Consider the following 15,233-nt stretch of genomic DNA (forward strand, 5'->3'; position numbering starts at 1 on the left):
CTCAATGAAATTTCAATAGTGAAAGATATCCTAACCTGTTTCATAATATTTTTAGTATTAGTAATTAGAATAAATTAAATCCCATTTCCCACCCCACACCTGACATATCGCTTCACCTTCTATACTTATATTATAGCTTAGGTTGCAAATGTCAAGGGCAAAGATAATTTGTTTGTAGGAAATTGTGGACAGATAATTTCTTTGTTTAAGATTCTGGTATACAGCCTATAACAAATGTAGCAGCCTTAACAGCAGATGCCACTTCTTCTTCCAGTTCTGAGAAAGTAGTAAGTTTCCTTCTTTTCTCTCAAATTGTAATGTGTAAGCTTAACTATACCTTCAGTAAAGGACCATAGTACTCTATATTGAGCCCATAAAGTCCAATTTCAGCTATCTGTGATACTTTTCAGAATTCAAATACAATATCTAGTTCTCTTGCAATTCAACAAAAATGTACCATGATAGCATTATGTGTGTTGAAATACTAACATTTGACAAGTTAGTTAAAGGGATTGTAAAGAGTTTTGATTTTTTATGTGTATGATGAAGAAAAAGGTCTTTCTTTCCAGGCCCAACAGAAAGCTAGAATAGAACAAATACAAGAAGAAATGATAGAAATACAGTTAAGATATCAGAAAGAAATTGAAAGATTAGAGAAAGATAATAGAGAATTAAGAAAAAGTATTTTATTAAAAGATAAAAAAGATGGCAAGAGAAGAGTTATGAAGGTAAGCTGCAAACACTATGGAAACGCTCAAAAGCACTACCCAAGGAATCTGAATTGAATGGCGTGCACCTAGTGAATATCATTCTTGCTTATCCCAGTACCGATTAATGATTATCATGTTAATTTGTAAAGAGGCTGGATGGTGAAGCCATACAGTGTTGTCAACAGTTACATTTGATTTTTACTTATCCTCTGTTTCCATTTGAAGGGGTTGTAATAAGTTTGAATAAAATTGCAACATCCAACTGAAAATTGCAATGGTGCAAATAGATGCTGTCGGTGTCCCTGATACACATTAAAAGTTAAGGAAACCTTTACAATGGCTCTATTATTTATTGATTTTTTGCTTGTGTAATTTCAGAAATCACCTATAGATATGTATTCAGAAGTATTAGATGAACTAGCAGAATATGATTCTAATTATAGTACTCAAGATAATTTACCTCGTGTTGTAGTGGTAGGAGATCAGAGTTCAGGAAAAACTAGTGTGTTAGAAATGATAGCTCAGGCTAGAATCTTTCCTAGGTTAGTAGAAGACACAAAAGTACTAACTTTTCCTTAGTGGTAAAATGAAGGATTTAATTATGATTAAAAAAAAGATAACTGATTATGATTACCTTTACTAAAAAATATGTTCTATTTGTTTATGTGCTTCAATCCTTTTATGATCTGACACTGTCTTTACTTGATTAAGTTCATATGAAGTAATTGTTGTGAAACCTATAAGAATCCCTGCTTTATCTTTGATGTAAAAGCTATTTCAAATGAATTGATTGTTTCCTAAAATATCATTGCAGGTGAATTTCTTACTATTATTCAAAAATTAATGGCTGAAATTTGTATTTTTTGTAGAGGATCAGGTGAAATGATGACTAGATCACCAGTAAAAGTAACACTAAGTGAAGGACCGTATCATATAGCCCAGTTTAAAGATAGTAGCAGAGAGTTTGATCTTACAAAAGAATCTGACGTAAGAGAATTTCCTTTCCTTTTTTTAATTTGGGATTTAGTCTTATCCATATAGTGATTTTTTATTTAATAATTAACATTTTTTCTCAGAAATCCAGATTTAGTTAGTAAATATTTCAAATCTGATTTTGAAAATTGTTAGTAACCAAATGAAGTTTATAAAAACATAAATACTCCCTCTTTAACTTATACTGTTATTAATTGTGATTTCAGTTAGCAGCATTAAGACGTGAAGTTGAATTAAGAATGAAGAACAGTGTAAGAAAGGGACAGACAATTAGTACAGAGGTAATATACTTATTTATTGTTACTTTGTAATACAAGAAGCTACATGTCATGGAGTTCATATCCTATCCTAGATATGATGAAAATAACAATGTAAATTGTTGAAACATTGTGTATAATCAGAAGTAGTAAACTATAATATTATGTTGAGGTGAGTTCATACTGTGTGACTATATCATTATTAAAGTCGTTCATAGAAGACATTCTTTATTTCAGTGTATATCAATGTCTGTAAAAGGACCAGGATTACAGAGAATGGTTTTAGTGGATTTACCTGGAATTATTTCGGTAGGTATTTAAAACCATATTTTAACACTCACAATTATTAGCAATTTTTTAAAGACCCCCATCACAGTGAACATGCTTCCCTCAACCATGATCAGAAATTCCTGAAGGCAGTCCAGGAGGGTTAAAGCTCTTCGATCGATATGGTTTCAACTTTCGAGGAGAATATGCGGAAAAATTTGACCAGACAAGTGTAATTATACATAAAATACAGCCCATACACTTCTTGATATGTCATACGATCAAATCTTTAAAATCTATTTACCGTAACTAATTTATTTGTAGACCCAAACTATCAACATGGCTCCTGATACTAAAGAATCCATCAAGAAAATGGCTGCCAGTTATATGGAGAATCCTAATGCTATTATTTTATGTATACAAGGTAGGTTAAATTTTCTCTGTGATGTTTGAAACATGAGGTTTTGACCTGTTAGATAAACTGGATCACTGTTGTGTTCACTTGTATCTTTATATAGAGTATTTGAATTAAATGGTTTTTACTGCCGTGTTATGTACTATATCTATGCGTGTTCCAATGTGCTGAATGTATGACAGAGCCATTAATCCTTGATGTATTGAACCGAATTCTGATATGAAATATATGTCATTTAAAGATTATAAAGGGTTTGTTGTTTTATATTTAAGATGGTTCTCTGGATGCTGAAAGAAGTAATGTAACAGATCTAGCCTCTATGATGGATCCACAAGGCAAGAGAACAATCTTTGTATTGACTAAGGTTGATTTAGCTGAGAGCAACTTGTACAATCCTGATAGGGTAAGTCATAGATTGGTTAGATTTTTTAGGGTCAGGAATGTCATGAAGTGACTTATACGTCCTGTGCCTGTGCTTTCATAATATTTTGAATATTTGTAGAATGAAAGAAAAAATTTAGTTCTCAACTCTATGTGGTCAGAGACTAAAATGTATGTTCTATGTGGAATAGATATATGACACTATGTATATAAAAATGAACTATTTGCTTGCAGATTAAGTCTATATTAGAAGGTAGATTATTCCCAATGAAAGCTCTGGGATATTTCGCTGTAGTAACTGGTAAAGGTAATAATAATGATAGTATATCTACTATTAAAGACTATGAAGAAAATTTCTTTAGAAGTTCCCGATTATTCAGGTTAGTGATATGATGTAAATATGTTATATTATGAAAATACAGGGAAAACAACTTTACCTCAAAAGAGTCCTACCTAACAGCTGGTCAAAATCTCTTCCCATTGATCACTCCAAATTTTTTTTCATTGACAGCTAAGTCAACAAGATTACAACCTATTTTCCAATGAAGCCAAGCAAATTACAAAGCAGTTTTCTATGCAGTCGATTGAATGCATTCAACATGAGTTATTGAAGCATATAAAAATGTTTTTGGGCATGGAAATGTGTTCACCATGTTTTCAGAAATTTCTTTGGGAAAAAAAGGAAATGTTATCCAACCTATTGATTAATATTGTAGAGATGGCGTATTAAAACCAACTCAGATGACAACTCAGAATCTAAGTATGGCTGTATCTCAAGTTTTCTGGAAAATGGTGAAAGAAACAGTGGAACAACAGACTGATGCTTTTAGAGGTTTGTTTACATTAAACACATTTTATCTAAAAATACCAGCATAAGTTATAAAATTGTCAATTTTGTCATGAGCTAATGTCATTTGTGTTGTGCTGAAACATACTGTCTCTTAGAGTCATACCTGAAAAAGCCCATAAACTTTGCAACCCTGGAATGTAAGTACTATTACTACTATTTTCTCACAAACAGTATTGTTTATTTTCAGCTACAAGATTTAATTTAGAAACAGAATGGAAGAATACATTTCCTAGTTTAAGAGAATTAGATAGGGTATGATATATTTCAACTTGTATTCAAACTTTTAATTATCATTTTGTTTATGTCAGAGGAAGGTACAGGTTCATTTAGAATTTAGTGGCCTATTTTGTCAAAATTTTGTCGAAATTTGACTTAAGATTTCGAGAACAGATCACCAACTGCCACTAGGTTTGTCATATCGTAGAGGCCACACTGCACCACACCACACCACTTCTCACTACATCACACCGCACCACACCACACTGCATCTCACCACACAGCACCGCACAGCACCACATCACACTGCACACCACATCTCACCACATCACACTGCATCACAACACAACACATCTCATCACACCACATCACCGCATATCACACCACACCGCTTGGTTTTTTTTTGTATTTTGTACATATTATGATACTTATTGTTACTTTTATTTTATTTTCTCTCTTTCACAATAGGATGAATTATTTGAAAAAGCTAGAGGTGAAATTTTAGATGAAGTTATAAATCTAAGTCAAGTAACACCTAAACAATGGTAAGAATAATTTTTGAGGGGACCAGGGAAATTTTAAGTTTGGTTATACCATAGTGTCCTAGTGTCTAATTGGCAAAAGATATGAAATTTAACTGTATGATTTATTTTTGCAGGGAGGATGCCTTCTATGCGAAATTATGGGAGAAGAATTCTAATTTTGTGATAGAGAATATTTATTTACCAGCTGCTCAGAAAACTGATGCAGGGTAAGATTGCCTTGAGGTGATTTTTTCATCTTGTGAAAACACTCCATTTTCATTCTTATGCACTTAATTCCATACATCATTTCAATAGATTGCCTTGTCATCATTATGTTAAAGTAATATATAATGGCCCTAAATAATGAAAAGGGCTGTTGATTTATCTGTATTTGCCAGTCATGTCTGAGTCAGGCTAGAAAATGACTGACGGTTGCGTTGATCTGTGCTAGATTCTCTGGATTTTTCATGCATTCTTGATGAAAATTGGTACAAGATTATAATTTACTTGTTAAAATGCCTGGTTGGAAATTTCTAAAATCAACAGCCCTGGTAAGTTAAGTTACAGATATTAGAGTATAATATATAACTATGTATGTCATCAAATCACAGATAGTTTCTCAAGGTGATATAGCTCTGATATCACAACCTTACTGTATATATTATTTCAGAACATTTAATACAATAGTTGATATTAAGTTAAAACAATGGGCTGAAGATCTACTTCCTAAAAAATGTGTTGAGGTAAGAAGAAAATGTCTAAATACAATATCAATCAGGATTTGATTTCTGACTGCAACAAACAATCAGTCTGTTTAAAATGCTGATGTGGATGTTTTGTTTCATGCTTTTTCTATGGGTTGGTAGATCTGATATTCATACTATGAGAAATAATTAAGTATGTCATGAAGGGTTGCCCAGAAAATAATATGAAATGAAAAATGGTTGCTTTAGCAAATTTATTAGATGCATTTGTATACAATTGTGAGTAAGCTCACTAAAATGTTTCTAATTATACATATTCCAAGGTGAAACATGTACAGAACAGTGGGGTATGAAACTTGTGTCTGCTTATTGTAGCTTCTGATATATAATTAAATAATGTATATGAATTTTGTCAATTATTGATTTCATCTTTTCACAGGTTGGTTGGGAGACCTTACATCAACAATTTGAGAAACTAGTTAATAAAGATCAGGCTAGAAAAGGTCATGATGAAATATTTGATAATATAAAACAGTCAGTATTAGTCAGAGCTGCTAAAGATCATTCATGGGAAGGAAAAGCTGAAGACAGTTTGGTGAGTGTTGGAATGATTACTTGAGAACTATCATATTAATCTTCTTCGGCAAATTCAATTTATTCCGGTTTTATATATTTTAAAATTTATTGATAATATAAAAGGGACAGGTTGGCCATCCATTTGACCAATCATACTAATCAGTAATAGTGATCGCAGCTCACTGTCAAAATTTTAGCCTTCAAAGCCATGTGTATCCGCGCTGATATCAACGCTTGTATGTGGGAAATTATGTCAAATTACTTGTTAATATTCTAGAGAGTGATACAGAATAATATTCTAGAAGATAGATCAGTAACAGATAAACAACAGTGGGATGCAGCCATTAAATTTATGGAGGATAGTTTGAAAGGAAAATTACAACAAGGTTAGTAAATTACAATGAAAAACATAGTGAAAATTATTGAAAGAGACAATATAGTTTTGATATTTTGATTTTCTTACTTAATCAATGGTAACTTGCAAACTTAACTAGCTATGTGGACTCTCAGAATGCTCTTTGTTTAAATCAGGTCATTATCACAAAGGAATGTTATGTTTAAAATGAATGTATATTTAGGCATTATGCATCACCAGGAATGGCATCAGAATTTTCTTACCTTGAGGAGTACGAACACATATCACCTTATGTAGACGACAATCCAACTCGATATCGACAACTCATTGTTAGCCCTTTATCTCTTGTGCATTTCTCATTAATATTGATTGTCTTTATTTTAGCTGAAGATGCATTAAAAGAATTAACAGGACCAGGTTTTAGAGAACAATGGTTACAATGGAAATCACGCACACCAGATAACTGGAATCGTATTGCTACTAATAATGAACTGGAAAAATTACTACATTCTAAGAGGGTAGGTTTGATCAGTGGTATACTAATCAATTCATTTAGTTTCTGATGTTCTGTAGCACAGTGATTGAAAGTTTTGGTTCTTTAATGATGTCATTTGCTTGGTTATATCAAATAAAGGGTGATCATGGGTTCTAATCTAGGTAGGCATGTGCAAGTCTGGTAACCTTGGTTGAGTCATCTTCATTCATAAATCCTGTTGACCAAGTTGTTAATGGGTACAGATAAGCCAGCTATGGTAGAAAGGATCCTCATGGACCTATTTATCCTTGTAAACTATAGTTGTTTCTTTCTTATTTTCTATCCTGGTTTATCATCCTATGTTTCATATTCTGAAATAGTCTTGCAACAGCTGATTTAACTTTTGAAAAAGAAGCCAAATTGTATTTTCTACTACACTGTAAAGACTAAATGATATACCATATTTATTACAGCATCATCAAGCACACTTATCTCTAGATGAACTAACTACAGTACGTAAAAATTTACAGACACAAAATATCGAGGTGGATAATGACTTTGTAAGTAGCACTATTCTCTAAAACCTTGACCCAGTTTCTAAATAATGCGTAGAACTAATCTTGCACTTTAAGTGAAGAAAAATGTTATTTTTGTTATCAAAGGGTTAATTTATAACATTTATGCTCGTATGAGAAACAGGGTCCTGAAGTCTTGAATATGTTTTATTTCATGGAATGGACTGTAGTTAATTGGATCCAGCTGTAAATGGGTATGAATAATTCGAGAAAGAACAATGCCAAGATTTAGCTGAGGATCAGATGTAGACGGAAATATCTAAGTCTTAATTTCCTCATTTTATGGCATACGTAGTTTCACTGAACAGAAATCTAAATAAAATCATGACAATTTGATCTTTAAAATGAAACATTACTATATCACATATGATATTTTTATATTATGTTCCAGATACGAGAAACGTGGTATCATGTCTACAGAAAAAATTTCTTCCAGAATTCTCTTAGTCAAGCTAATAATTGTCGTAAAGGATTTTATTATTATCAACGTGGTTTTGCTGATACAGGGGTAGGTAACTCTTCTTTGTTAATTTCTCAGTTACTACAATTTACTTTCAGGAGGCAAAAAGAAACGATATATTTTGATAATGGTATATGTTGATTTTGAATAAAGATCAATTCTATTGTGAAGGCTACTTGATATTCTTAATTTTTTTCTAGTGACCTAGAATTGACCTTAGAATACATTTGTGATAATATGAAAATAATGCCAAGTTGACAAAAACATTTGATGGAAGGGTCAGTTTTGTAGGCAGGATGATCATTTTTTCTATTTTATCTATTTACAGCTAGATTGTCATGATGTAGTTTTATTCTGGAGGTTTCAGAGAATGTTACAAGTTACCAGTAATGCTTTAAGACAACAAGTAATGAACAATGAAGGTAAATACCAAGCTAGAAATATGATTGTATAAGAACACAAATGTAAGAAATCATATTTCATTGATTTTCAGCTTTGATAATTCAAGATTTTTGAGGGTTTTGAACCTACTTTCTGTGGATGATTTGTGATCTCTTAGTAATAGGTAATGTTTGTGTGTTTATCTACAGCTAGAAGATTAGAATGTATTATTAAAGATGGTTTACTATGTATTTATCATTTGAAATATTTTGTGTTTGTTTACAGCTAGAAGATTAGAATGTATTATTAAAGATGGTTTAATACGTATTGATTATTTGGGATATTTTGTGTTTGTTTACAGCTAGATGATTAGAACGTATTATTAAAGATAGTTTACTATGTATTTATTATTTGAGATACTTTGTTTTTGTTTACAGCTAGGAGATTAGAATGTATTATTAAAGATAGTTTACTATGTATTTGTTTTTTGAAATATTTTGTGTTTTTTACAGCTAGGAGATTAGAATGTATTATTAAAAATGGTTTACTATGTATTTATTATTTGAGATATTTTGTGTTTGTTTACAGCTAGAATATTAGAACGTATTGTTAAAGATGGTTTACTATGTATTTATTATTTGAGATATTTTGTGTTTGTTTACAGCTAGATGATTAGAACGTATTATTAAAGATAGTTTACTATGTATTTATTATTTGAGATATTTTGTGTTTGTTTACAGCTAGGAGATTAGAATGTATTATTAAAGATGGTTTACTATGTATTTATTATTTGAAATATTTTGTGTTTGTTTACAGCTAGAAGATAAGAATGTATTATTAAAGATAGTTTACTATGTATTTATTATTTGAGATATTTTGCGTTTGTTTACAGCTAGAAGATTAGAACGTATTGTTAAAGATGGTTTACTATGTATTTATAATTTGAAATATTTTGTGTTTGTTTACAGCTAGAAGATTAGAACGTATTATTAAAGATGGTTTAGAAGATATAGGAGAAGACAAGGAAGAATTATCTAAATTATTAACAGGAAGGCGTGTTCAACTTGCTGAAGAACTAAGTAAGTTGAGGCATTCATTTTAATTAGACTATGAAAACAAAGTCAGTAAATATCAAACTTTGGTGTTTTATAATGACATCTTGCTTGGCCATTTTTTAAACTTGTGTTTGAATTATAACCTATTTTTTCTATTGCATTTCAGAAAAAGTTCGTCAGATTCAAGAAAAATTAGAAGAATTTGTACAAGCTTTAAACAAAGAGAAATCATAAAACAGAAATCTCAATTGATTTTTCAAGCCTAAATAATGCATTTAGGCCATATTGTGACAATTCTCTTCTAAGTTTATTGACTAATGAGGTTGGATATTTCTTGCACTCAAGAATTTTGTGGCTTTTGAAAGAAGACAAACCATTTAAGCTAGCTTTTTATACAGATTGAAAAACTATAAAGGATACTGTTTAGCTAAAGGTACTTCAGAATTGAAAGAGAGACTTTTGTTGCCAATACAATACGAAGTTATTTCTAATTTTTCACTCGCAAGGGTGAGGTTTGTTCATCTTGGTGCATAATTATTCCCTTCAAATCCTTACGCATCTAGAAGACAATTTGAATACAGGTTCATGTATAACTTGTGTAAGTTTAGTGAACTTTATTCGGTTTTCAATTGACTCAGTGAGTGACAAAAAGTGAATTGTGTTAAACAAACAGATGACTTGTTTCTATGAATCTGTGTGGTTTTGTGCTTGTGTGTATATCTTTTATCATCTAATTAGTGCTAATAGATTGATATCTGTAGTGGGCTTTGTATTAATGACAATATAAATATTGTTGATAAATGTTAAGTTTTATACACTTGCTGAGTTTCTATGGTAATATACCAGCCTGTGTTATAATATATCAGAAGAGAAGAGATTTACTTAAAGGGCTTGTACAAAGGTTCTCTATACATTTTATGTGTATTCAGACCAGTTATAGCTTCTATTTGCATCATTCTACTAGATAACTGTGGTTCCTGTCATTATAGCTATGCTTAACCGAATATTACATCACTATCGCAAAATCTATTAAAACATTATAAGCAACTTTTGTGATAGTGATGTCATAAAACACTAAGAGAAATTGTAAGACCCACAGATGTCTTGACTGAAAATTAGGATGGTGCTAATTGATTCTATCAATGACCCCATAACAAAAAATTAAGAAAACCTTTATTACCATCCATTTGAAAAATGCTGGAGTCAAGATTAATACAGTGAATAACAACAATATATTTACCAGAAAGTGCGGCAGTTTGGCTAACTATTTGTAGTTATAATGTAATGTGATATAATACAGAAAAATTCAAGGGCTATACAGCGACATCATTTTAGATATTAAGGTCTTGATTTAAGGTGCAAATTATTGCTTATTGTAGAAGAACAAATGTCGTTTCAATTCTGACAATATGGTCTATGAAATTCTGAAGCGACTATATTTCTTTATTTAAGTTTTGTTAGATTATAATGAATTTCTTACACTGTTTTGAAACAAGAATTAGTTTTTTAAAATTGTCAAATAATGAAATAATAATTGAGCTGCTAAGTTATAAGATGTGTGGCTACTAGTATTTTTGAAAAAGGGGATAGGTTGGGGGTTAATTTTTGTGAAATATTTTGTTTGTTAAGCAGATTTAGTTGTTGAAGAAATTAAAATATTATTTATATGAAATAGAATTTTGTTTGTTTTGAAATGCAATGTGATAGAAAAAATGAAATTGAAATAAAATTTATAAACCAAAACATATTCTTTGATTATCATTTATTTTGAATGTTTTCACTGAAAAACATTTGGTACCAAGAAGGTATACCTCATTCCTTTAATCCTCATGATACTGCGATACCAGTTGGTTAGAAAGAAAGGAAAGTTTCTGATGACAGACCGTTCTAACCTAATCCTACACTGTACTGGATATAAATCATCTTTTTATGTATGGATCAAAGTAACTTTCAATATTATTGTGTGCAGTCATTTCAGAAAAACTTAAAGTTGTTGCTAATGTAGAATTTGAATCAAGAAAAGTCCTGCATTTAGTCAATTATCTCTATATGTCATAATATATACTATTCTATATACCACGCTCGTAATTTACTTATCACATACATCACGTACAACAGTTTTGTCAACCTTTCGTTTCCTATTTGGATATTTCGTTTCTTTCTAGGTAATTGCTACATAATAAATATGTACGAGAAAAGTCATCGTAGAAGTCCGTAAATAAATAATTTATTTCCATTGGTTGATTTATTTCCGGGAATGATCGGGATGACGTAGACACCGGAAGCACATGTCTTCCACTTGTAAATAAACATGCTGCAATCCCCAGAAATTAAAGTCATGTAACGATTATTTCTGTTTCATGAGCGTTGTTCGTAAAAAGGAATATTAGTAGCTTGTAGATTTCAAACACATAACACATACGTATTAACTGTTATATTTTTAATGGCTCAAACTATGGCTAAGATAGCTAAAATGCTGACTTTGTTTGAAGGAAAAGGTAATAATATTCATCTATTGCAATTGCATTATTAGCATCATGGGGACACCCTGGTTTTTCAAGCAACTATTGTTGATGTCTTATAATGTTTGCGTAAGAAGTTATGAAAAATGTGTTTCTTCAGCAGTTAATAGTAGTGAGTACAGAATAACATAGAACACAAATTATATTGTTTTGAATCAAAAAGATTTGTTTTTTTAAATTTTAGAAGCTCAAATTATACATAGAGCTGCTGCAGATACCTTACTATCAGGGGGAGTTATAGCTGTACCAACTGATACTATATATGGTATTGCTGCCCTCTCGCAGAATGTTGATGCTATAAATAGAATATATGATATTAAACAGCGTAATTCATTAAAACCAATTGCTGTCAGTGTTGGAGAGGTTGAAGATATTTTCAGGTAGGATTATTAAAACTAGGTTGGGATAATTTCAGAAATAGCTTTACATTTCCACTTTTGCTGCATGTTACGAAAACAAATTTTGGTTAAAATTTCTCCTTTTAATCAGTATAATAATGATTGCATTTGATTTTATGTATGGTTACGAAATTTTTAACTAATGCAAAAGTCTGCATAATTAGATATACATAACTAGCATCTTATTAAACATAGGACAGAATCTAAGCCCTAGATCTACATCACAGAGCCAATGTTTTATATTATAGATGGAGTAAAGTGACAGTTAGTAAAGAGTTCTTAAACGAGTTATTACCTGGACCAGTTACTGTGGTGATGGAAAGGAAGCCTGAATTAAACCCACAACTCAATCCAGATACAAACCTAATAGGCATTAGAATTCCTGATCATAATTTTATACGTCAAATCTCCAGATTATGTGGTCAACCCATTGCTTTAACAAGTGCTAACATCAGTAGTAATAGAAGCACTTTAGCCATTAAGGTAAAAATCAATAGAATGTGAATGGCTGAAGCCTTCTGTAATTTATGTTTGTCTACAGCAATTTTTTTTATGCAATCTATATTCTATAATAACTAATATATATTTAAAATACTTTTGCCCTTTTTAAAATTTTTATATCACTGAAATTTTTGTATTGAGCACAGTTTTACAGTGGAAATATGTATTGTGGTTTTATAATGTGTTGTAACTTTGAGAAAGTGATGAAATAAATTGCAATGTTGAGTGTTCATAATATAAATTTTAGCTTCCTGACTATGTTTTGAATTTCCTCCTAATCTAGACATGTATAGTATGCTCAAATATTTTATTCCATGAGATACCAGTACTTGAAATAATATGTTTTGTATTTTCCAGGAATTTGAAGACTTATGGCCCAACTTGGACCTGATAGTTGATGGTGGAATGTTAGGTAATTGTCAAGCTAGTCGTTTGGGGTCCACAGTAGTTGATCTTTCTCTAGTTGGAAAATATGACATAATAAGACAAGGAAGGTAAGTAGATACTGCAATTTCTAGCACTGATTCATTGAATCAGTTCAATTTTATTATTTTCTTAAGTTGTTCACTAATGAAATGCTGTTCAGAGTTATTTTTCTCTATGGAGTGGTAAACTGTCCTTAATACTTGACAATGGAATCAGTAGAAGGCAATAGCTCAAAATATTTTACTCATGAACATTTGGTCCCTTTATTATCAATGGTTTTAAGATATTTTTTATTACTTTTCAGTGGCTATGATAAAACTATTAATATTCTAAAGAAATATGAACTCGTTGATGTACAAGATAAATCCTAGCACTTGATATTGGACATTAAAATTCAACTTCTGTGATATTTCCTCTGTGTTCAGGTCATTTTATGGGGATCATGTATGGGCAAAAGGCACAATTAAAATATTTGTCTGACGGTTTACAAAAGCTTAACATTGATAATAAGTTATATTATATATAACATTTTGACAGTGTAATAAGATAAATTTGTTCATGTTAAGTGTAGTTAAAAAAAGGTACAATTGGCATAAGGCATGTTATCAGAGTTTTATAAGAACTGCTATGTTTAAACTTTAAATTATTTCATCTTAATTATGAGAATTAGGGTCCAAAAATTCAAATTAATAAAGGTTACAGATTTTTATCATGTGTTCCAAGTTTCACAATCAAGGAAAAAGTTTAATTTTTTTTTTTTCTATTCCTTCATTTATTAGGAAGTTTGGTAATTAACAATCAATCCCACCAATGGGATGCATTTTAGCAGAGTATGGAATATGGATGCCACTCTGAATTTGAATGGCATTAGCACCTCTAATAATAAAAAAGTTAATTTTTATACGCCCACGTATATTGTCGGCACACCTGTCCGTCGGTCGGTCCGTCAACATTTGCTTGTAAACGCTCTAAAAACTATATTTTTGATGGAATCAAATGAAATTCGGTATGTGTATATATATTCATAAAACGAACATCAAGTTCGAATTTGAGCTATTTTCAACCGTTAGAAGCAGAGTTATTGCCCTTGCCCCAAATTTGACCCCAATTTTCAACCAATTTGATGAAACTTAAAATGGATGTTATTGGACCTAAATCGACAGGTTTGAGAAAGTTTAGTTTACTTCTGATTAAATTTAAGCCTTCTTACGTCAGTTTTGAGGAGTTACTGCCCTTTAACCTCTATACATTAAGTGCTTCTATCAACATCATTTGCTTGTATGGATTTTTGATGGAATCAAATGAAATTCGGTATGTGTAGACATATTCTTAAAACGAAGATCAAGTTCGAATTTGAGCTATTTTCGACCGTAAGAAGCAGAGTTATTGCCCATGCCCCAAAATATTTACCATCCGCATGCCACGGTGGGCGTATATGGCTGTGGTCCACTATCTTATATTTATGTCACTAATACTAGTTATATTGAATTTTACCTAACATTTTGTTTTATTTTTAGAATTTTATTAATATATTTTTGAAATAAAATGTTGTATTCATTGCTTTCTTTTATTATATATGTGAGTGCATGATCTTATAATGTTCATACGCATTTTTTTCATAGGTATGGCAGTGGGTAGGTTCAAAGATGAATAAATACTCTTATTGGCCTAGTTTGAAAATCTAAATTTTATGTTCATTCATTCCTATATGATAATTAAAGGGACAGGTTCACCATCTGTTTGATCTAAGTAAACGGATTATTTTTGCCTAGCTAATCAGTAATAGTGTAAACAGCTCACCGTCAAAAATTTGAGCCTTTAAATCCATGTGTGTTCAGAATTATCCATGTTTGAAAGTGAAAAAGATGACTCAATGTTTCTTGAGATACTGCCATATATAGAAATAAAAAGTGAAATTCCTTGTTTGTGGTATTTGTCAAAGAATTATGCAATTTTGGTACATTTTTTGTACTACTGAAGACTACTTACATATATTCAAGATCCCAAAGTAATATCTGATAACAGATCAATAAACAAAACAAGGGTGTTGGTTAGATTTTTTTTATTAGGCTTCCATTTTTAATCTTAGTGTTTTTTTTAAAGACAATATATTGGGGTTAATGATTATTCCCAGGGCAATATCTGTCTGTCATGTACAAAAATATCAAATATACTTAATAATCATCAAAGAT

The 15,233-nt window shown here is 30.9% G+C and overlaps 2 protein-coding genes across 2 annotated transcripts; both read left to right on the top strand.

Annotated features, from left to right (window-relative positions):
• The first annotated feature begins 542 nt into the window (after window positions 1-542).
• On the top strand, window positions 543-9,671 carry LOTGIDRAFT_223175 (hypothetical protein). Its single transcript, XM_009068475.1, has 21 exons — window positions 543-728; window positions 1,089-1,252; window positions 1,580-1,697; window positions 1,910-1,984; window positions 2,198-2,269; window positions 2,552-2,651; window positions 2,915-3,045; window positions 3,258-3,403; window positions 3,740-3,855; window positions 4,061-4,125; window positions 4,558-4,634; window positions 4,748-4,840; window positions 5,284-5,356; window positions 5,757-5,912; window positions 6,171-6,279; window positions 6,633-6,766; window positions 7,197-7,283; window positions 7,690-7,806; window positions 8,087-8,180; window positions 9,108-9,218; window positions 9,361-9,671. Exons 1-21 carry the CDS (start codon window positions 609-611, stop codon window positions 9,426-9,428), a joined length of 2,226 nt encoding a protein of 741 aa, XP_009066723.1. The 5' UTR covers window positions 543-608; the 3' UTR covers window positions 9,429-9,671.
• A 2,264-nt stretch (window positions 9,672-11,935) lies between these two features.
• Window positions 11,936-13,113, top strand: LOTGIDRAFT_134383 (hypothetical protein; the record flags this gene model as incomplete). Its single annotated transcript, XM_009068476.1, has 3 exons — window positions 11,936-12,096; window positions 12,363-12,597; window positions 12,973-13,113. Coding segments are annotated over 3 exons (537 nt in total), but the record flags the coding sequence as incomplete, so codon positions are not given.
• Between the last annotated feature and the right edge of the window lie 2,120 nt (window positions 13,114-15,233).

This window comes from Lottia gigantea (genome assembly GCF_000327385.1).
Source record: "Lottia gigantea unplaced genomic scaffold LOTGIsca_90, whole genome shotgun sequence".
Taxonomy (NCBI): domain Eukaryota; kingdom Metazoa; phylum Mollusca; class Gastropoda; family Lottiidae; genus Lottia; species Lottia gigantea.

Bases quoted from the DNA above. Each gene is read 5' to 3' on its own strand.
- LOTGIDRAFT_223175 (XM_009068475.1), top strand. From the start codon at position 609: ATGATAGAAATACAGTTAAGATATCAGAAAGAAATTGAAAGATTAGAG. The intron at 7,284-7,689 runs GTAAGTAGCACT...ATTATGTTCCAG, and splicing joins TCGAGGTGGATAATGACTTT to ATACGAGAAACGTGGTATCA. The intron at 7,807-8,086 runs GTAGGTAACTCT...ATCTATTTACAG, and splicing joins GTGGTTTTGCTGATACAGGG to CTAGATTGTCATGATGTAGT.